The 24,665-nt window shown below is 36.5% G+C and overlaps 1 protein-coding gene across 1 annotated transcript in view; it reads left to right on the forward strand.

Annotated features, from left to right (window-relative positions):
- Positions 1-4,369: 4,369 nt before the first annotated feature.
- Positions 4,370-24,665, forward strand: part of TRPC6 (transient receptor potential cation channel subfamily C member 6) — a 125,583-nt gene continuing 105,287 nt past the window's right edge. The window contains exon 1 of the mRNA XM_032295702.1: positions 4,370-5,053. Coding sequence (XP_032151593.1) covers positions 4,884-5,053 — 170 coding nt within the window. The 5' untranslated portion in view covers positions 4,370-4,883. The remainder of the gene's footprint in view (positions 5,054-24,665) is intronic.

Here is a 24,665-nt window from a genome sequence, read left to right on the forward strand (position 1 = left end):
TAAAACAGTTTTCTTCGCTACGTCAAAAATGTGTCTGTTACTCTTAGTTTACTAAGCTTTTTCTTATTTTCTTTTAATAAATGAACAATAGATATTAAACTTTGTCAACTTTTTGGATCCATGGAGATAGTGATTAGTTTTTGAATTTTAGACTTTTTCTTAAAGGACCTTAGTTTAACTTTCCATAAGTATATTTATTTCCTTTGTAGTATATGTGGAAACTTGAGGTCCAAGTTGTATTTGAACATCTCCAGTGAAAGAAAACTAAAACAAAACAAAACAAAAACCAGCAAAAACAAAATAAGACAAAAAAGCAAAAGCAGTTCAGTCGATTCTTGATATGTCTTTATTTACCAAACTTGGGGGACATTGTTCTATAAATCAATACTCTTTTCAACCATCTTCTAAATATTTATGAATCATTCCTTTGTTACGCAGCTCATATTTTTCAATTATGCTGACCAACATATCACACCATGCTCTTGGTAAATAGTTTACTAAAAATGTCCCAATAATTATGCCAAAAGAGATGTTAATGTAGTCCAACATAAATTTTTCTCTAAGTGAAACCTTATTAATCGCAAGTGCTTATAAAATAAGTCTGTGATAGTGTTAGAATTTTGGACAATATCTATGTCAAGCTCAAAATACAGCAAAAATGAAATTAGCAATCCATAGAGTCTTCTATTTGTTTCTGATGGTTAATAACTTAACATTTTAGCTGCAAGAGAGATACTAAATATAAATTATCATAACCTCTTTATTTTAAAAATTAAGAAATTGAGGTTCATAGATATAGTAGCACCTGCTCAAATTTGCCTCAAACTGGAGTTTGCAGAGCACCTTCATTCATAGAGAATCAGCCCCTCTGCAACTTCTGAGGTGCTTCTGTTTTTACATGTGGTAGGAGTCAGAGCTTATGCTTTAAAATATCCAGATGAAACCATGACTAAACTTTTATCTGTGCTTCTGGCCAACCAACTCCAAACTGGATTTCCCAGAGAGATTCCTAGGCTAGTTGTTTCCCATCAGCAGCAGCAACTCACAAACTGCAGCTTTGTGTAACTTTTGAGCTTCTTGAGTCATTAAGCATTTAATGTTTTCTCAACCTTTTGCTCCTAGTGGCAATTTCTTTTCCTTTCCCTTTGGGGCTCTTGCCTGAGACTTCCAAGAGCAGGGGTCCCCAAACCCCAGGCCATGGACTGCTGCCCATCCTATTAGTAACTGGGCCACACAGCAGGAGGTGAGCAGTAGGCAAGCTGGCGAAGCTTCACGTGTATTTACACTTTTCCCCATCACTTGCATTACAGCCTGAGCCTCTACCTACTGTGATATCAGTGGGGGCATTAGATTCTCCTAAAAGAGTGAATCCTATTGTGAACTGCACATGTGAGGAATCTAGGTTGTGTGCTCCTTATGAGAATATGCCTGATGATCTGTCAGTGTCTCCCCTCATCCCCAGATGGGACCATCTAGTGGTAGGAAAATGAGCTCAGGGATCCTATCAATTCTACATTATGGTGAGTTGTATAATTATTTCCTTATATATTAAAATTTAATTATAATAGAAATAAAGTGTACAATAAGTTTAATGCACTTAAAAAATCCCAAAACCATCCATCCCACCCCACAGGTCCATGGAAAAATTGTCTTCCACAAAACCAGTCCCTAGTGCCAAAAAATTTGGGGAACACTGCTCTAGAGGACAATTCTTTTTCTATGCTCATTTTTCTCCTGTCAGCTTTTCAAAACACTGTTATTATATGCATATGATATGTATACAGCACATATGCACATACACATATATAATATATATGTATTTTATATGTATGTGTATTTTATAATATATATGTATTTTATACATACATACATATAAAATATCAGTGTTTGTAAAATCAATCTATTAATCAAACAGTGCAGATATGTATAATGAGGCAAAGGTCCTCTCTCATTGACATCTATTCCTCTGCCCAGAGACACATAGATCAACTTCATTGTCATATCTCAGAATTAATGATTGAGTGTTCATTTTATTTCCATAGCATCAACATACTACATAAACATACATAACCTATAATTGCATAGCAATTTCCAACTCTGTAAGAACTCAGTCCTGCTCTCACCCAACAATTTTAACTTTAAAAACTATCATTTCTTTGTTCACTCAGCTTTCTTCGTGACTCCAGATCTACTTCATACTTCAATATTAGATGCAAAAATATATTATTTGATCATGTTTTGTCTTTTTTTAAATTGGTTTCACCATGATTTTAATGTGAAGTGATAAAACTGCATAGATAACTATATAATGAGGGAAGTTAGAGATTGAGCCATAATTGTATAGCAGCTTACTGAATAAACTGAATAAACTGAAGCAGAGAGATTTAATGACCTCTCTGAAATCATGCAACTTCAGTTAGGGAAATGGCCGAAATGAAAATCCAGGATTTGAGACTTCTGATCTAATGATCCCACTTCATCATGTCATAAGCTCTTTCAGAATCTTCTAACATTTGTACACCATCTTATTCCTTCTGTGTACTCAGTAAATGCCCCTGGGATTGTTGGTCTAGTACTCACTATACTTAAAAACAACCAGAGAAAAACTTGTCTCTTACCAAATGATAAATTGATTTCAGAATAAAAGTTTACTGTAGTAATTTTTTCAGTGTGAAGGTTGTTACCTGTAAATGAAAAAAAAGTATTAGGAGAAAAGGCACAAACAGTTCAACTAACTGTAACAACAGCAAAATAAATTATGTCTCAATTTTTTTTTTTACATGAAAGATTAACACTTCAACTGACACTACAAGTGTTTTCTAACTTGGCTTTAACTCACAGAATTTGAGTTGGGTGGAAAACGTTTGATATTACTTTTCCCATGAATGTTTTCCCATACTTGGTGTTGCCAAAGAGATGAGTTTGGCAGTTTAACTAAATATTTATTGACTAATTCATTCAAGCATCAAAGCTAATGTATACTTACAGATAGCAGTTGCCACAAACAAACTTCAGGCAGAATATCTTATTGCTAGATATGATAACTAGAAAATTGTAAGAATTTTAAATCATGGCTCTACATGTTGAGAGATCAAAAGGAAGCCTTTTAAACCAGAAAGAACAGACTTCAGAATGATCCAGGGTTGTTTGCTTCCCCAGAGAAAATGTTCTTTCAGGTGCCAAGAACATTTTTTTTATTTTTCTAAATTCCATCCATCCATGCATCCATGCATGCAAGCACGCATATAAACATGCATGCATCCTGCATACCTGTGACAAATACAAAGCTGGATCCTCGGGATAAAATGGTTTCTGCTCTGAGCTTCTGTTCTAAATTTAAAGGCAAACTCAGAAGTTTCCAAATGTGTGACCCCTTTTGCCCTTTATCAAATTGATTGCTTTTGCTCACCCTTCCAACTTTCATTTTGTTGTCCACCTGTTCGTGGGAAGCATAGGCACCTTTGCAGACAGATTTCAGTCTGGCTTTCTTCCATCCAATTGCAATGGGCCTCTGATCTTTTCAGGGCTGGCTGCTTGCCACTCATGTCTCAACTTAATAAGCACCTCCTTGGAGGGGCCTCTTTTAACTATCTCATCTGAAGTAGTCAGTCACCAGCTGCCATCACATCAACCTGTTTTATTTTCATTGTAACATTTGTCTTTGATATTTTTTCATTTGCTTATTTAATCGATTCCCCTCTCTGCCATGAAAGCTCTATGAGGGCAGACAGGTGCCTCATCTGCTTGTTTGCCTCTGAATTCTGTAATAGTTTGAAACGCAGTTGGCATTCATTAAATATTTGTTGACTGAATGAATGGATTCTTAATTGGCTACTACTGTGTAAAGGTCTACGAATACTGATTCATCCTTGTTGACAAGTTTTTACTTCTCACATGTGTGCATATTTATCAGAATTGAAAACTAAGTCTTAAAAATAAAAAGTGTGGAAATGTGGGAAACATCTGGCAGAAAAATAATTCTGGCACTCGCAGTGATGGAAGGAAATTTTTTTCTCTGAAGTAAGCAGGTTGTTGGCCTCTTTATCCTTATCATCGGAAAATGCTTGCCTATTTTTGTTGTTTTCCTCAGAAACTGGGAACATCTGGCTTTGGGAACACAGAACGTTGTTCGCTTTTAAAGCAAAGAGTCATAATAACTTTAGGAGTTGAGAGTAAGAGAGAAAATGCCCGTAGAAAATGAAGGCAGTCCGGAGAAAGAAGAGGCTCGTATCCCTTTTAAGGAACAGGTTTCCTTGGCTCTTCGAGAGTGGTTCTTAAAAGAATCTTCCTAGAAAGTCCACAGTTGGGTCCTTACTAAATAAGCCGACTAAATAGTAGAGGGGGGAAAAAGTGTGTGCCTGGCTCCTCCTCGTTCAGATTCATACCGCCTCCTGAAAGTTGTGGCTACAGGACATGCTTTGGGTGCTTTCTAGAACGTCGCTCTGATCCCTTTAAAGGTGGGGATCTTGACGGAGAATGCGGGGGAAGAAGGCGGGAGCTGAGGGCTGGAGAGTCTCGGTTGACATAGTAACTCTTCAGCTCCGTCTCCCTTGCTCTCTGTTCTCAGGCTTTGCTGCCACCCGCGGCCCCGCCTGTGCTCTCTCTGCCCTGGAGCCCCGGACGCATCCTCGCGGGGTCTCCTCGGCCTGACCGACTCAGGTCAGGGTCCCCTTTTCACCCCCTTAAGTGGTGACTTCTCCCTGAGCCAGCGGGGGAGCCACACGCGGCGGGCATCTGCACCCCTGCCTCATCGCCGTCCCCTGGGCACCGGTCTGCCCGGGACCGGTTCGGCCGCTGACGCGGGCCTTCGCACAGGGTCCCTGCTGGAACTGTCCACTCGCTTCCCCCGGGAGTGGGACCCAGGCCAGTCGGGCGTTCCTGTCATGAGCCAGAGCCCGGAGTTCGGGCCCCGGAGGGGCAGTTCTCCCCGGGGCACAGTCGGAGCCGGTGCGCGGCGCAACGAGAGCCAGGACTATCTGCTCATGGACTCGGAGCTGGGAGAGGACGGCTGCCCGCACGCCCAGCTGTCTTCTTACGGCTACTACCCCTGCTTGTGAGTGCCAGTGGCGCGGGCGGGTCGGGCGCCGGCTGCGCGGAGGGAGGCTGTGCGCTTTCATAAGTGGCCGAGCCCGGTCCGCGCGCGCTCTAAACCCGCGTGTGTACCTCCTAGGACGGTGCTGGGAGGTCTGTGAGAGCCAGGGCTGGGACCCGAGTGAGAGGACGGGCGCGCGGGGAGTGGGGGTGTGTGCGTCTAGGTTTGCTCCTGGTGAGTACCCGTGGGTATGTTTGCCCACGAAAGTGACACCGCGGAGTACCAACACCATTGCAGGTGATGAGAGAGCTGGTCGATTTCTCCAGAACCCTTGATCCTGTGCTCCCGAAGAGACTGGATCGCTGCGTAATAGGCATGATATGAACAGGTGGCTGATTCAGATGTGCGCCCTTGACTCAGCCTCTGTGGGAGAGAGGACTACACCACCAAGGGATGGAGCCGCCTGGGTGCCTGTGGGTAACTCTGGAACTCGCGCGCCTGGCAGTCTCCACGCCTGGCTTAGCGCTTCAGGCTGAGCGCAGAGGTTCTTGAACTGCCGGACAGCCAAAGTTAGAAGGCGTGCTTGGAAGGGGGTGGACATGTTCCCCAGGATATTCTCTCCTCGGTCCTGGGGCCTTGGGGTGAAGACAGAAATAGAATCAATAGGCCTCCCCACTGGCTGTGCGAAGGTTTTTTACCAGGGGCGGGCGTCGGGGGAGACGAGCCTGTCAGGGGAGTGGGCCGGGAGACTCCTGGGCTGTAAAAGTGAGGGCGTCGGGGTCGTTTGTATTGGCCTGTGGGTAACTACAAGGTTTATTTGTGAATCTAGGGTAGTGTTTTTAGCGGGGTGGGTGGAGGGAGGAGAGGTAGGGAGTAAGCAGGGTGGACTCCAGAAGAAAAGACTCCGCTTCCCCCACACCACTGTGACCACATGTGCAGCGGGCAGATAGCATTTAAGCCCTTGCCCCTTTGGGTGATTGGGTAGTTACGTTTCCTGACTTGTCACATCCGCCCGCAAGCGGTTTCTCCAGGTTCTCAGCTCTATAAATAGCTTTAGTTGGAGGGAGGATTCCTCCCCTTAGGAGCCTGGGAGACCCTCCTAATAGATGGGGTGGTGTGTGAGGGCTGCCTGCCTCAAAGCCTGCTGCGGTGCCCTTTCTAAGTAAGAGGTGCGCCCCAGTAAAGGATCGCTGCGTCTAAGCGATCTAAAAGAGCACCTAAAAGAGGTGAGTCCCAGTAAAGAGAGTATCTAACTTTTCTCAAAGATAAAAGAAAATAGTTAGAACTGGTTTCATTAATCTGTGTGCTGTGCAAGTTAAGAGCATTTACAATTTTTTATATATTCTTATTTTTAAAAGATCAAGACATAATTCCCATATCATATAATGTCCCCATTTAAGTTGTGCAATACACTATTATTTAGTATATCCATAAAGTTGCATAGCCATCACCAATATCTAATTCCAGGACAATTTCATCATCCAAGAAATCTTATACTTGATGTGTTTAATTAGAAGATATTTTTATGTCTCATAGTACAGACTCTTCCAACTTTAATGCGTGGCATAAAGAGTGTCTGGAAATCTTGTTAGAATGCAGGTTTTGAGAAGGCAGGTCTTAGGAACAGCCCAAGGTTCTGCATTCTTGACAGTCCCTTAGATGATGACAAGGTGGCTCATCCATGGACCACCCTCTGAATAACAAGGTGATATATGATGAGAAAAAATAAGAATAGAAAAAAAAATTAATCCTGGATATTCGGAAATGCTGCTATTTAAAAGTTTGCTTTGAAAGTGTAAGTTTAAGGTACAGATGGAATTTTTATTGGCTTAAACTTGAGATATCCTAGGGTTATAGGTCTGGCACCATTACCTCCCGACTAAACTAAGTGACTAAACGTTTATACTGCTTTTAAAAAATTAGACTGTACCATGAACAAAACATTTTTTTTATTCTATAATCTCTATAATCACTTGTCACTGTGTCTGTCAAAAAATATTTGATTAAAAAACTTGTGGTTATATATCAGTAGTGAGAGAGACTAAAGAAAGTAATATTTCCACGTTGTCCTGAAAACTTTCCCCAATGCTTTCTTCAAATGTGGCTTACTGCCTAATTTGTCTGTTTATTGTTATTATGTTTTTCAGCTACAGGTTCTCACTGTGCTGCCCAGGCTGTCCTGGGCAAAATACATATTCACATGTGCTATTTTGTGAATATGTATTTTTCTCTCTTGGTTCGAGAATCCTGGACTATTCTTAATAAATAGAACTGAGCACCAGAGTGATAAACAAATATTTTAATGTGCTTCAATTCATAACATCCACCCTCTGTGTCATGTAAAGGTACTGTAATACATGTAAGAGTGAGCCATGCTCTAGAATTTGAGTTTGATTTTATATGAATCTATTATTTCCAAAAGATTCTATAGTTATTTTTCATCCACTGTTTTCTCTGACAAGGTTTTAATTTTTCCAGTTCAATAATCAACTAATGGAAAATTTTAACCAATAAACAAAAATATTCCATACCTATGATGTATGAGAAAGAGCTAAAGAAAATTACTTTCTCTGGTGGAGTAGAAATCAACTCTTTCATATGCTTTTGACTTGTGATTTATACAATTTCATTTTTTTTCCAGTGGGAGGTGTATTTCTGAAAGTGGCAATCACGAGTACATTTTAGATATGAATATTGTCATTTTCTCAAATCATTGAGATTTTCACTTATAAGATCTCAAGTCTTTGTAAGTTGTCATTTCTGTGGAATAAATTCTGTGACTCTTGCCAAAAATTTCTGTTGCATAGTTTTCATATTAGTAAGATTTTTGTATATATTTAAGGGGCTTTTACTTCTGAAAATTATGGTAAATTATCTCATTTGTGAGCAATTATATATTATAAAGCCTTAAATAGTAAAAATAGTAACAAGTTAAAATGGCGTTTAGAAGAAAATGACTCAGATATTCTTTTTTTTGATTTTCAATAGCAAATCAATTAATACACTCGATCAATTTGTAATGGTGATTAGCAAGAAAGGCCCATGTTCTGCCAAGTTCCCAGGAGGAATTTCAGATTTCCTTTGTTTAGTTAGAACTTTAAAGATATGTCTACAGTTCATCACTTCTGAATTTGGGGAAGAATCCCAGACATTAAAAAAAAGTTAAGCATTTCTAAAATTTCAGGACATGAAAACACAGTCCAGCTAAACTTTCTGCTTGGGAAGGAGTAAATGATTAATTATGAATAATGAAACAGTAAACTTTAAAGCACTGGCAATGCAGTTGACGGAGACAATGTGAAAAATTTATGGTTACAAACACCTAGCAGTACTGAATGAAAGACTTTTGAGTAGTTTTAAAACACTACCCAACTTTGGGAAAAATAGAAGAGCAATCTACCATGTGGCAAGAACAAAGATGTTAAAAGTGAGTATAGATTGTGAAGTGATGATGTGGCTACCATAGGAGTTATGGGTCTTGCTGACCAAGAAGCCTGGAATCTAATGTCCATATGAGACAGAAAGAAGGTAAACTCTTGGTGCCAGGTGAGTAGAGAGCTGGAACTGAGATATCCCTGTGCCCTGCATAAAACGATTCAATAAAAATATAGGCTAGAAATATATGCCCACCAACATAGAGTCAGAACAAGAAACTTTATTAGTAAGACAAAGAGAAATCTCCCCCTTGAGAATTTCAATTTTGGGTTTTTTGTTTTTGCTTTTATACTCTACCTAACTAGCCTAGAAATTCTCAACCTGGAAAATACTCCGGGGGCTCCTATGAGAGTAAAACACAAGATCATTTTGAATGAATAGTACCAAGCATCTAGATTGCCTAGGATTTTCAGGAAGAAAGCAAGTCTGGCTAAAGATATGCTAGCTACAATGAATGACAAAATACACAAGGAAATCATTGACCAAGAGTGAGAGTCAGTGGATGATACAATCCATGAGCGAGAGTTGACACACTACATGCAGTAGTGAGTGGACTTTTAAAAACTTGAGGTAATAAAACAACATGAAAAAGAATATTTAAAACGTACATATAAATGTTGACAATATAAATGAAGAAATCAAACCCTAAGGAAAAAAACAAGACATTTTTACAGAAAAAAAAAAGAACATCTATAAGTAAAAAAATAGAATTCTTAAAAAGTTCAGTGGAAGGGTTAAATATAGACTAGACAGACCTCAATTGATGATAATACTCAAAATGCAGAGACATAAAAAATAGAAACTATAACATCGTTAAGAGTAATGGAGCTAGAAGGTAAGAGTTCTGGGAAAAGAAAACATTAGAAAGGGGAGAGGCAACACTTGAATAGATAATGGGTAAGAATTTCCCAGAAATGATGAATTCTCATGTTCATGAAGTATACCAATGTAGTATAAAACAGAAAATTAAACCTTTTCTAATGTACCATTTAATTTGCAGAACACCATAGATAAGAGGACATACTAAAAATCAATCAAAACATAGAAATATGAATGAGTGAGTTTTAAAAATCAAAGTATTTACAGTGGAAAGGAATTCATATTTTGATATTACCTTGGTTATATAATGTACAGCTTGTAAGAACTATGTCTTTTCTATTACATAAAAGGTTTACTCTCCAGTTATTAATGGAGTCAGTGCGTTACTGCTGATAAGATCCCTGATGGATAGGTACTAAACATTTTTAAAAGGTGACATTGAATCACAGTCTTAGGGGAAACTGAAAGTGATTCTTAACTCTATCTTCTATTTCATATGAAAAAACAAAAAAATGACTTTTTAAAAATGGGTCAGGGATTCTTTAAACTTTTTATTGACTTCAGGAGGGTTTTGGATGATCTGAACCCCCGATTTATGAACCCCAAGATCGAGAGTTTGAATTCCCCATTTAAGAAAGGTAATGTTAGAGACCGCAAGTAAATAAAAGCCCCCACGTATAGCCTTCTTTTCTCCAGGTAAAAAAATTAGTCTTGAATACAATGACAAATAACTAAGGGAATGAAAAATTCAGACTATAAGTTGGAGAATCTTTCCTGATATTGATTGCCAATAGGGTAACTATTGTCTTAAAGAAGTTTAAGATTGAAGAATATAGACTCAGACCTATGCATCATATTAAATTATCATATCCTTGTTATCTCTCCCTCATTTTTGGCAACCATGTTTGTTGAAACATCTGCTACACATTTTTACACTTATTTGTTCATGTGTCATTTAACTCTTACTATAAGCCACAATAAGTGGGACTGTCCTTCATCCCCCTCTACTTAACACAGTGCCTGGCAAAGAGAAGGTGCCATTTAATTTATTCCTCAACAAAGGGATTTCCTCTTCCTTGATATGTATTCTAATAAGAAGTAAAATATGCCGGCTACTTTAAAAAACAGCATCTGAATCAGCTAGGTTAGGTAGAAGAGTGAATGTCCATATCAAAAGAGATACCTATGCCTTATATTCCAGCTGCCTGTCACAAAGACTCATCTCTCAGGGAATCTTTCACTAATCACAACTGCCACTAGCATACTACTCTTCTTTTAGCTCTCTAGCCTGAAGTTCTTCCCTTGAAGTTTCCTCTGCACACCTGAGAGGAAGTTATGTCTTTACCAAAGAGAATTAATAAAAAGAGAAAAACTCCTGGCTGGCTATAACTGCTCTTCCAGCTCTTTTATAGTCTTTTAGGGACTGACCCTTGCCTGGCCCCGTGTCATCTATCTGGCAGTGAGTGTTCTTGCTTTCCCTCTGCAGACTGTCCTCAATCGATCTAGTGCTTAGTCTCAGCCTAGACTGAAGAATGACTTTTTCTTTGTTGTAAGATCTACTTTCCAAACTTTATTTCCTTTTAAAATTCTCCTTCTTTCCTGGATGATTGACATTAGATATGTTCACTCCTGTAAGCAGAGATACCGCCACTGACCCACAGAGGTGTGGCTTTACTCTCTGACCCCAAAGGGGCAGTCACATCAGAACATGACAGCCCAGCTGCAGTATGGGGTATTTCCAAATAAAATGAAAGATCTGATTTTCTTGCAAGACATATTTATCAAATGATAAATGAAATCAATAAAAGAGCATGTGCGACATCATGATTTCTTATACATATGTAGTGGTTTAGAATGTGGAAAGAATCCTATAATCTTATACCCTTAGACATAGCATCTATAACCATAAAGCCAAGACCTGGACTTTGGTAAAATGTTTGCAGTGTGGAAGCTTGCTCTTCCAGAAAAAAGGACGTGTAAAAACCACCTTCGAATCTGGATCTCCCTCTATTAGGAGCCATCATCTTTCCCAACTACTTGGATTAATGGTGGGTCTCATAGCTGATGACTTTGAAGCTCTGCATGGAAACCACCTATTTTGTGTTGAAACCTTTCCTGGCCTGAAGTAATCAACTCCTCTGGTAACACATTATTATAATGAAACATTTTTAGGATGCCAGCATTGTAGGTTGTGGAATGATTGCCAGATGTGCTTAAAAGCCCACATTTATTCTGTAACAAAATGTTTGCCTCCTGGAAGACATTGCATAATTTTTTTTCTCTAGACAGTTATGCTTCTTGAGTTGTAAGAAGTAACTTTGTTAGGCAATTCACCTTAAAGAGGGTAAAAGTCATAAAAGAAAAATATTTTCTTGAGTCCATTCTTATTTTTCTCCCTCTTTCATAAAAAATGCTAAATATAATTGGTTCCAGTTGGAAAAAATTACCATGTGTGATTGCTCGTTGTTTAGGAATCTTCTGATGTCTTTCAATACATAGAGAAGTGCTCATCCATATGGCAAATTGTAATTAAACTTTGGCATCTAAAATTTGGTATGCTGCTCAAGAGGCTTTAAGCCATTGGAACTGATTGAATCACAGTTCTTATAGAATCTCTGTTTAGAGCAGAATACAGAAATGAGTGTTACACATACTCAGACAACCTATATGATTGCACCCTAACTGCTTTCTACCTACTTCAGCTCTCAGCCGTGACAAAGAGGAGAAATGATGTGAACTAGAATTATATACAGTTTAATGTAAGTGGCTGTTTCTGTGGAGGACTAATCCAAAATATTTATATATATTTGGGGCAACTAACATTTTTTGAATACCTATTCTGTGGCAGGTTCTTTTCTAGTTGTCATACAAATGTAATTCGATCTTCAGAGCATCCACTCAGCTATTTTTAGTATCTGTTTTATAAAAGAACAATGCTGAAATGTAGAGATGTTAAACAATGTGAGGAAATTTACACAGCCAGTAAGTTGTTGTCAAGTGGGCAAAACCCAATATATTTGGGACTGGAACACGTGGAGAGAGGGGCAGGCAGGTTGCATGGGGTCGTCTGTTCTCTCAGTATCCAGCAGGGCACAGCTGGATGCAGGTGGATTATGCTCTTCAAAAGTGCACTCACCTGCCATTCCTTCTCTTCTCCCTTTTCATAGGTATTTGAAGAGCCACATGTTGGCTCTGATCTACTGAACCAACATTCCTTGTGCTATGCTCATTATATCCAAGTTGTATCTTGGGTACAAGCAGAAGACTGGAAGAGAAGGGCATAAATAGCAGTATTAAGTATGTTTAACCCCCACTTTCTTGTTCTGTTGAAATCTTCATCACCTTTGAGGGTCAAGCTTTACTCACTTCTTTCATTAATTCATTAATCTATTTATCCATTCATCTCTGTTGATTTTACATGATTATGTCCAGCAAGAATAGAAATAATAGGTAGATTTATTAGAGGCTTCTGTGTGCTAGGCCCTTCTCCAAGTGCTTTGTAGGTATTAACTGATTTAATCCTTACAACAAACCTATGAGATATGCATTTTTATAGTCCGCACTTTACTGGTAAGAAAAAGGAATCACAGTAAAAAGAAGGCAGGTGACTTGCCAAATGTTACACAGCTAGCAGTTGGAACAAATGGGAAGAAAGGGAAGAACAAAGGATTTCGTTTTATCTCTCATTTCAATAAACAGTGAAAGTAGGTTTTGAAAAACTGCCAATCCTTGTCACTAGAGGAAGACTATGAATGTAACAAAATTGTGTGTAGATTGCTAATGTTACCAAAGATCCACAAACTGATCATGACTAGAGATTGCAAAAGGCAAGGCTTTCTTTTACTTTTCATTGCCATTGTGTGGATAAAATTGTTTCTGTGCTATAATGCAGGTTGTTTTAGAGACACTGACTCACAAGACCGTGTGAAACTGGGGATTTCACCACAGGATTTGCATAATTTTTAAAGCATTTACATGACATTTATCTAAAAATTTAAGTTGCCACAAATCAATTGCAGTGTGGATAGTCATATAAAGAGTGATTGCCTATTCAAAGCAGAGTTCACGTTTCAATTGTAGCAGCTTTGGTTTGTGGCACAAAGAGCATGTTTTCCTGACCTGTAGCAGCACAAAACCCTCACACAAAACTAGGAAGAGTTCTCTTCATGGGAATCACTAACAAAACTATCTTGAGAGTTGTGAGTCAATGTAAGAATTAGAAATGGTAATTTCTAAAGGTAACTTAAAAATTCTTTTAGGGGGTTAAACTGTTCAAGATAAAAATCATTTTTGTTATTACTGTGTTAGCCCTTCTTGAAACAGAATTTTGCATTGAATACATTGAAGGGTGGAAGCAGCAGCTACAAAAAGCTGATCCCTAGGCAGTTAGAAAATCCCCACGCTTACCTAGGGGAAGGATTTCTGCAGGAACCCTTTTCTTGGAGAGGCATTTAGGGCCAGACACTGTATTCCATCTGGAAAGATTCTTAATCTATTTCAGCAAACATTTGTTTAAGTTTCTTTGGTACTGTAGGCACCATCTTAGGGGACTCATGAATACCACCTTGCATGAAGTCTAAGCTTCTATCAATTGTAACTTGCTTTGACATTTTATGTATCTTTAAGAAATAAGCAAAAAAAGTGCTATCCGTTAAATTGTATCTTAGATTTTTATTTTATACCTATCAAAACACTTCTTTATACTCGATTAGATATAGATTTGGATCATAAGTATCTCTTATGTACTAAGAGAAAAGAAAATATAAGCAAAACAAATTTGTTATGGTATTCCTAAGTTCTTCATGCTTGGGGATGGACTCTTCAGAATCACTTTCCAATTCAGAAACTTCAGTGCCTACATTTATCCACAGTATTGTGCTATGTGCCAAAAGAACATTGGTGATGAAGCATTTTTTAAAAAACAATCTAAAGAATCTGTAATAGACCAAAAGCTTTCAGTGCTAGGCAATTAAGCTGACTTTACAATTACATGTAACTAGCCTATTTTGATTAACAGTTCCAGAATGTTGCTAAACAAATCTGATTCACCACTGTTCCTTATGTACTCTGCACTCTTCTTCCCAACACACATACACACACACACTCACACACACACGTATTTGTTTCTTAGACTTAAAAGGAGATTTACTACTGTTTCCAGGATTTTTTTTCTTCAAGCCATGCCATTCATTCTGAAACTCTGAATGCCATTGTTTTTAATGTCTGTACATGCACCGGTAATGAAAACTATGTCACAGTAATAACTGACACTTGACTGACAGTGATTGCAAGAAGGCTTAGATTATAAGACATGCTCTATTTAAAGAAGTTAAAATGGCAGAAATATATGTCTTAGAATCAATGAAACATGATGTTCAGTGTGCTAGAGTTAGGGTAAATGAGAAAGAAGTGGAGACATGAAAGATTAGAAGGCAAACAGTGTTGTTTATGATCTGTCCAAAGCTAAGGAGTTTGGATATTATTCTTTAGTGGACTTTAAAACACAGATAAGACTATGCCAGGGTGTTGATTTATTAACATTAGCTTATTTGATCCTCACAGCAAACCTGTGTGTTTGGTAATATTATTTCCACTTGTAAATGCAGAAACAGAAGTTTAGAAAGGTAAAATCATTTGCCAAAGAATTAATGGTTCTTAAGTATCTGAGCCAGGATTTGAGTTCATATTTGATTGTTTTGATTATATGCTTGTTTGTTTTTACCTTTATTGTTTTACGCTTCCCCTGAAGTAGAATAGCAGCTCAATGAGGACAAGATATACTCTGTAAACAGTGACTGGCATCTGGTAGGGACTTAATAAATATTTGTTAAATGAATAAATCATTGCCTGCTTTATACAAAATGATTTCAGTGTATTGGCCTTATCTCTTCAATTCCTTCCTCTATGGACATCATATGGTATCACTAGACTTTGCCTTTACGGTATCATGTTTTCATCTTAGCCTTTTAAGAAAAACAATATTGGAGTTGTATATTCTTGCAGCTTAGGTTATTTGATGAGTTTTAAGAGTTTTGTGTTATATTCTTGATCTCTAAAATGGTGCTTGTTAAATATTTTTTGACAATCCTACAAATAAAATATGTATATAAACAGTTTTTCTTTTCAAGTTCATAGAATACCTATGGGAATACATCTTTTTAGTTTTTGTTTTTGTTTTAATAACAAGAGGAAAGGGGTGTAAATTTTTATTTAATTTAAGTTGAAAGGATTTGTGAAAACGAAACTTCCTGAGACCAAAGCTCATTATCTCCAGAAAAAAAATATTGAAATGAAGAAATCCAACTTAAAATCAAGAAAGTTAGAAAAGAATGGATAAGCAAAGAAATGCTCTAAAAGTTAAACATTATTGATACTATAATTTTGATTTTTACAAAGTTGTGCCTGGGCAAAACTTATAAAGTAATTTAGTTGATTTTTATTGTAATCTGTCATCTAGAAATAAGGTCAATCATTTTCAAATTAGATTACAATGTACCCTATATACTCTAAGTAGCTTAGAAATTATTCCCATCTCGCTTCTTACCTGCACAAATCTAATATCCCTTTACTAGAAAATTATGGACAAAGATATCACTGAAGAAAGAGTGTTATATGTTAAATGAACATAGAGAAAATATTAGCAAGCTCTTGTCTAAATATATATGTCAGATAATGACTATTTAAAAATGTTTTAATTAGTGGTTTTTACATCTGGTTATGTATTTGAATCACTTAAATGATTTGTGAAAATATAGATGCCCTACGACTGACAAGAGTCCAAATAAATCAGAATTTCTGAGGGTAGAAATTCTGAGCCTAACAATGACATTTTTTTTTTTAATTACCCAGATGATTCTGATATGTAGCTAGTTTTGGAAACCTATTATTTCCACTATTTTAGATTCACTGTGAAAGCCAGAGCTGAAAATAAACCTAGTTTCAATCAAGGAAACTATTACTGTGTATTTATCTAAGAACAAACATATGAGATTTAAAAATTATGCTATTTAGGATCCAATGACAAGATATTGTCAAATAAATTAGAAAATGGTATATTCTAATTCAGCACATTTTCATCTAATACCTACTATATACAAGGTGCTATTCTTGATATATTTTAGGAGCAGAAATGATGGGTCTATACTGATATGCTAGATAAGATGTTGGAAGAGTGGTGTCAGAGAGTTGTTTTTTGAGAAAGTATATGGAAAAATTCCCCTTCCAGTTTGTTCCTTAAAGAATAGCCCGTTGCAATAATTTTACATTTAAATTACAGAATAAAATAATTTATTAGGATTTTATTTTTATCATAATATTGACATTCTTCCTCATTTGGACTCTCGGTGTAAACTTCAAGTTCTGTAATTTCAGAAAGTATTGAGGAATACGTTTTTTTTTTTTTTTTAAATCACCCAAGATTTTTAGGGTAAAATTTCCCCAAAATGAAAATTTTGCTATTAACTAAATTCATTATCACTTAGCTGTGTTTCTTCTTGTTCTGAATGTTATGTAGTTTTGAACACTTCTTTTCATTTGTTGATTTCTTTGCTGTGCAGAAGCTTTTAGTTTGAAGAAGTCCTACTTGTTTACTTTTGCTTTTGTTGCCTGTGCTTTTGGTGTCATATCCAAAGAATTATTGTCAAGACCAAAGTCGAGGGGCTTTTTTCCTATGTGTCCTTCTAGGAAAAGATCTTATGTTTAGGTCTTTAATCCATTTTGAGCTGATTTTCGTGTAGGGTGTAAGAGAGGGGTCCAATTTAATTCTTTTGCATGTAGGTATCCAGTTTTTCCGATATCATTTATTGAAGAGACTATCTTTTCTTCCATTGTGTCTTCTTTGTACCCTTGTCAAAAATTATTTAACTCTATATGCTAGGGTTTATTTATAGGTTCTCTATTCTATTCCATTAGTCAATGTGTCTGTTTTTATACCATACCATATTGTTTTGATTACTATAATTTTCAAATATAATTTGAAATTAGGTTGTGTGATGCCTCCAACTTTGTTTTTCTTTCTCAGGATTACTTTGGCTGTTTGGATTCTTTTGTTGTTCTGTATCCATTTTAGAATTGTTTTTCTATTTCTGTGAAAAATGCTACTGGAATTTTGATAGAGATTGTTTTGAATCTCTATATCACTTTGAGTTATGTGAATGGTTGAACAATATGGATTTTTCCAATCCATGAGCACAAAATATCTTTCCATTTGTTTGTGCCTTCTTCAATTTCTTTTATATTGGAAGCATCTCTTTTTACATTCATGAGAAAGACAATGACACCTACCCCACTGCTTCTATAAGCATGTACTGGAGCATTAACTAGTACAGTAGGAAGTGGTAGAAATAACAATGATAACTTTTAAAGGAAAAGACAAAAGTGTCGCTCTTAGCATAAGACTGACTGTATAGTAAAGCTCTAAAATTCCATGGAAAAATTATTAGATACAGTAAGACAGTTTAGCAAGTTGTTGTGTATATGACTGACATATAAAATCAGTCAGACGCATTTATATCAGCAATGAACTGTTAGGAAACATAATAAATATACTGTTAACATAAAAAACAAAACTTAAGGTCTTTGGGAATAAATGTAGCAAAAGATAGCTTTAATGGAATAAAAATTTAAAATTTTATTGAAAGACATTAAAGAGTATTCATACATTGCAAAAGCCTATGCCATCTTCACAGATGCTAAAGCTTGATATTAAAAATGTCAGTTTTTTTTTCTTTGCAAACTGATGTTTCACATTGGATTCTTTAGCGAGGAGGTGGAAGTAGGAGGAAGGACAAGTTTATTAAATCTTACAATGTGTGCAGAAACCGTCTCCGTTTCTGTAGCTCCATGCAGCCAAACATATAACTCTGTTTTCCTCTGGCCATCTCTTTCTCACTCTAAATGTACAAGGAGAAAATGGAACAAAGAAGGAAAACACCCAATATAAAGCGAGCTGAACGATTCTTGGGTAGAGAGATGCAGAGGCCTGGACTGCCCTCACCTTCACTCTGCACGCCCTCTGTGTGTTCACTTCATCATGCTCTGCATACCCCTTTATGCACAAACCCCTAGTCTCTCCCATCCTGACCTTCTCTTTTCTTCTCCCTCCAGCCCCATTTGCAGATATTCCCATCCTCTCTATCCTCATTCCATTCATACTTGACTTGTAAATTTATGAATTAAGCGAATGTATGGTGAGTACCTATTAGGCAGTAATTATTGTACTAGAATCAAGAAATTTTAAAAAAGATGTAAAAGACATACAAGACAATAAACAGCCTTAACACTTTTTGTAATGTTTTCCTACCTAAAACCTGTTCGCTCTTCAAGATGCCTTAAGCTTCAGTTTTCTAACTATCAGCCCTGCCCCACTCTTGGAGACACATGGGAAAAAACAGACACATACACATAAAAGCATCCTCAGCACTTCATGAAGCCTCTGGGTCTATTTCCTTAGGTCTCTGTTATTCTTGTTATTATAATCAGTTTCTAGTACAACACTGCGTGGTAGAAATTTTTGAAGTGGTAGATGTGTTCATTATCTGCTTTGCCCAGTGTAGCCACCACTGATATTGAGCACTTGAAACATGGCTGGTGCAACTGTGGAACTGAATTTTCAGCATTAATTAATTTTAATGAATTTAAATTGTTATACGTGGTTAGAGGTTATCATACTGGACAACACAATTCTAACCTCTTTGTGTGGATTAGTTTTCCAGATTACTAGCAGAAGAAATATTAATAAAGAACATACTATCTGCCAGGCAAGATGCTAAGCTTTTTATGCATAGGAACCCATTAATACCTCATGGCAGCCCCATGAAGTAGATCTATTATTTTCTCCATTTTACAGCTTAGAAAGTGTAAAAGAAGACATAAAAACTAATTTTTGCAGTCACGTAGGTAATTCGGAGAGCTGAGATTCAAACCCAAGCAGTCTGACTCCAAAGTTTATATTCCTAGGGCTTATTCTCTATTCTCTTGGACAAGATATTTTTAATACTTATTTCCAGTGTCATATTTCACAGGGTTCAGAAAGAAGGACAAAGACATTTTTCCTATTATGCTTCAACTCACAGCAGTAGGAAGCTACCAACATATGCATATGGCTCAGATTATTTTATTATGTAAACTAAGATTTTTGTTAGGAGATCTGTAGAACAAAATTTAATTCACTTGTTCTGCAATTTTATGTTTTATAGAAACAAGCATTTTCATATAAAATATATGAAAAAATTTGGTAAAAAAGAGAATAGAGACAGAATTTTAAAACGTAGGATTTACAAAGGGATTTACACTGGAAATATTCTGGGACTCAAGATGAAACCATAAGCTTTTTGCATTTAGGGACTGTCCCAAATTCATAGGTACTAAATATGTTAACTGTGTGCTAAATACATAATTGTTCATTCAAATCTTTGCAAGTCCCACTGAAATTGGGTAATTTCCCCTGTTTCTTATCTTCCTCTTTGTATTCCTTTCTTTCTTCTGTTACCATCTTTATTTTTGAGTCCATTATGTCTCTTTCTCTTCTGTTCTATGACCGGGTTTATCCACTTTCAGAAGTATTAGAAGAGGACAAGAACTGAGAAGTAGGAACTATCCATAAGCAAAGGTAGTTTGAATTTTTAGTCTCCTGGGATATTTATACACCACAGGTTCGCTTCACTCACCCAGGAAACCAGCACCATCTTTTTATGATCCTATGGTGTATCTTAGGCATTGTGAGCTGTGCCCCAGTCAATTTATTAGTAAACAGAACTAAAGACCAAATTCCTAAAATAATTTACTTTTAAAAGCATTTTAATGTATATTCTTTAATATCTTCATATTTATAAATACATATAAACTAATATGTATAAATATATAAACTAATATATATATATTTTATATTATTTAATGTCTTTCTATTTATTTATATTACATATTTTTAAATGGGGTCATACTATGCTTATTTATATTGCAATTGTTTTTCTTTCCCATTTAACATGATTATAAATTTTAGGGGGTTTAAGTTTAGCCCTGGAACTCTCTGATATTGCCAGGCCCTCTCGTATGTTTCCTGAGAAGACAGAGGAATGAGGCTTTTGAGAGTCCCAGCCTACACCGTGAGTACCTCTATATAGCAATCTAAGGGAGCTCTCATTAGGTAAACACCTGCTCAGATGCAGAGTAGAAGGATAAAAAGGATGAGAACCACTATTCTCAAATGCTTTCAACAGTCTCCATGAAAATTTAAAATAAATAGTATGGAGGGGCTTCCTAGTAAATAAAAGAGTTGGCATGAAATTTGTGTATATAATTTATAAGGGTGCTTGTTCTAACAGAAATAAATGACTTACTTTACATATACCTAATGAACTTGCTCTTACTTTTAGCTGACAGTATGTCAGAAAGAACAAATAAGAAGAGGGGGACAGTACTTGAGACTGACTTTTTGTTGCTGTCAATTTAACTAACAGCTTTGTATTTTAAAAAGATGAGTTACTCAAGTGGATTATTATTAGTGTAGGAGGAAAAGTCCCATAACTCTCAAACCCACTGATAGCATTGATATTTTATCAGCAGCACGCTATAGTGATTGACATTCATAATGTATTGTTGAGTCATCAAAAGAAACTTAATCTGATCATTAGAAATATACTATAAGAAAAGAGAGATGTATCCAGTGTATTTTAGGAAGATTTTATATCAAATATAACAAAAATGTTCACACTGTAAGACATGATATTAAACTGGAATGCTGTCTTATGTGGATTAACTCATTGGCAACAACCTGAGACCCTATTGTGGGATAGCTCAGTTTATTGGCTTCCACAATCTGACTTCCACCTTCCTTCACCAACATCAACTCTCCCTGCCTTCTTCCCAGTCTTTGTACTCTAACAATAAATGATCAATGTTTCTGACTGCTGTCCCTTTCCTACACTGTTTTCTGCCTAGATTACCTTAGACTCTTTTTGATTCTTTTTTCATCAGGAACAGCACTTCAGAGAATCCTTCCCTGAATTTTCCTCTGCACGCTGTGTTGTTTCTCAGAGCTCTCATAATGTTCTGGGCAGATCTCTGCTATTTTTTTTTTCCTACCGTACTGTAGTACAATGATTTATTTCTGTGTCTACCATATAGAGCTTTTGGGTATTTGAGGGCATAGACTAGATCTTAGTAACATACCTGTTATAGAACAGTTTGTCACACACATTATTTAAAAATGTTTGATGCATGGAAGGATGGTTGAATGAATCAGTCTTGCCAACTCAAATACTTAAGTGCAAGTAATGAAAACAAGGAAAGCAAATCTGATGTAAAGGAGGGTTGGGGCGTAATGATCTTGAGGACAGCCTTACCTAAAATTGATAGTGTTCATTCAACCCTGATCACTTCTTGCCTGGAGGCTTTAGAGGCTTGTGTTCCAAAATTCTTTCTTTCTTTTTTTTTTTTTAAAGAAGCCAGAATTAAGGTTTAATATGTGAAGTGTTCTGATATTCTCAAATGCTAAATGGTCCAAAAGAAATATAAACCAGGCTCACCCACAGACTAATCATTTTTAAAAGATTGAGGATGAATATTAGGTCAATTTCCATGAAATTCTAATTGGAAATTGAACACATTTTGCCTGCTCATATGCCACCATAATGAAACCTAAAACTCAATTGATCCACAAGAAAATTGAAGTTATCTTGTTGTCATACAGGTTTTATTTTTGTTTCAGTACTTGATCTGACAGATGTTACTTTTTCACAAGATGGCCAGCTGTTGCTTTAAAAATTAACTGTAAGAAAAGACATTGAATTATAGTAGATGCTTTCAAGTGTAGAGATGCTTTCAAGTGTAGAGAGAAATAAATTTTGAAAAATCACTGAAATAAAAATTATTTCAAATTGCCAATAAATTCTCTTAACTCCCTATCAAAAAAGTTCACTTTTTTTATTTAGAGGTGTATCCATGATATGTTATGGTCATTATTTGTTTTGTTAAAATCTACAGTGATAACTTCATAGAAAACCACTCCCTAGGGAATAGCTGGCATAGTGCTCCTCAAACTTTTAAAAACTGTAAATTGGCAATTTGTAATTGTATAATTCTATGGGGTACACAGTGTTATGATTTATGAATACAGTGTGAAATTAGGGGTTAGTCTAATCACTAAATAGCTCAACAGATTAGTGATGTTGAACATTTAAAAATATATCTGTTGTCCATTTAGATGTCTTTTGAGAAATGTCTATGTAGGTCTTTTGCCCATTTACTAACTGTGTTTTGTTTTGTTTTTGTTACTGAGTTGTTTGAGCCCCTTATAAAGTGTGGCTATTAATGACTTATATATATGGCTTGCAAATATTTCTCCTAAGTCATAGGTTGTCTCTTCATGCTGTTGTTTCCTTTGCTGTGCAGAAGCTTTTTAGTTTGATATAATCTTATTTGTCTGTTTTTGCTTTTGTTGCCTGTACTTTTGGGTTCAAATCCAAAAAATCATTGCCTAGATCAATGTTGTGTAGTTTCTTCCCTATGTTTTCTTCCAGTAGTTTTACAGTTTCTGATCATATATTTAAATCCATTTTGAGTTGATGTTTGCATATGGCATGGGATAAGGGCCCAATTTTATTCTTCTGCATGTGGATAGCTAGTTATCTGAACACCATTTATCAAAGAGACTATCATTTTGATAGTTACCATTGTGCATTCTTGGTGCCTTTGTCAGAAATCAGTTGACCATAGGCTAGGCATAGTGCTCATGTCTGTAATCCCAGCACATTTAGAAGCTGAAGAGGCAGGATTGCTTGAGCCTGGGAGGTTGAGGCAGCAGTGAGCTGTGATTACATCATTGTACTGCAGCCTGGATGACAGAGCAAGACCCTGTCCCAAATCTAAACAAACACACAAAAAAATCAATGGACCATACATAAATTGGTCCTGGGCTTTCTATTCTGTTCCACTGGTTGGGGTGGGTGTGTGTGTGTGTGTGTGTGTGTGTGTGCACGCGCATGTATTTGCCAGTACTATGCCCTTTTGATTACTATAGTTTTGTGCTAGATTTTGAGATCAGGTAGTATGATAACTTCAGTTTTATTTTTTTTTCTTATGAGCTGCCTTGGCTATTTAAGGATTTTTGCAGTTCTACAAGAAATTTAGGACTGTTTTTCTCTTTTTGTGAAAAATGATGTTGGAATTTTGTTAGGGATTGCATTGAATCTGTAGATCACTTCGGCTGGTATAAACCTTTAACAGTATTAATTCTTGAAATATATGAACATGGAATATCTTTCCATTTATTTGTGTCTTCCTCAATTTGTTTTATCAACATTTTATAATTTTCCTTGAAGAAGATAGTCACCTCCTTGGTTAAATTTATTCCTAAATATTTTATCCTTTTTGTAGCTATTGTAAATGAGATTTTTCTCCTGATTTCTTTTTTTGGATAACTCTTTGTTAGTGTATAGAAATGTTACTGATTTTTGTGTGTTGATTTTGTATCCTGCAACTTTTCTGTATTCATTTGTTCTAACAGGGTTTCTTTGTGTGTGTGTTTGTGTGGAATCAGACAAAAGCCTCGCTCTGCCACCCAGGCTAGAGTACAGTGGCATGATCTAGGATCATTGTAATCTCTGCCTCCCAGGTACAAGCGATTTTCATTCCTCAGCTACCCAAGAAGCTGGAATTACAGGCATGCACCACCATGACTGGCTAATTTTGCATTTTTAGTAAAGACAGTGTTTCACCACGCTGACCAGGCTAGACTGAAACTCGTGGCCTCAAGTGGTCTGCTTGCCTCAGCCTTTCAAAGTGCTGGGATTACAGGTGTGAGCCACTGTGCCTGGCCATCTTTATTTTATTGAGGTACCTTTCTTCTCTACCTAATCTGGTAAGAGATTTTATCATGAAAGAATATTGAATTTTGTCAAATGCTTTAGATGATCATATGGGTTTTATTGTCCTTTTTTTCTTTCAATGTAATGGATCACATTTGTTAATTTATGTATGTTGAGCCGTCCTTGCATCTCAGGAGTTAATCCCCCTGATCATGGTGGATGACCTTTTTAATGTGTTGTTGAATTTTGTTTGCTAGTACTTTGTTGAAGATTTTTACATCTATGTTCATTGAGGACACTGGCCTATAATTTTCTTTTCCTGTAAAGCACTCATCTGACTTTGGTATCAAAGTACTTGCTGGCTTCATAAAAAGAGTTTGGTAGTATTCCCTTCTCTTTCATTTTTTGGAATAGTTTGAAAAGGACTGGTAGTAATTCTTCTTTAAATGTCTGGTAGAATGTAGTTGTGAAGGTATCAGGTCCTAGGCTTTTTTTTTTTTTTTGATGAGAGACTTTTAATTATTGGTTATTTATTTAATCTCCTTACTTGTTATTGATCTGTTACATATTCTATT

Source organism: Sapajus apella, unplaced genomic scaffold (genome assembly GCF_009761245.1).
Source record: "Sapajus apella isolate SASKATOON/1434 unplaced genomic scaffold, GSC_monkey_1.0 scaffold34, whole genome shotgun sequence".
Lineage (NCBI taxonomy): Eukaryota > Metazoa > Chordata > Mammalia > Primates > Cebidae > Sapajus > Sapajus apella.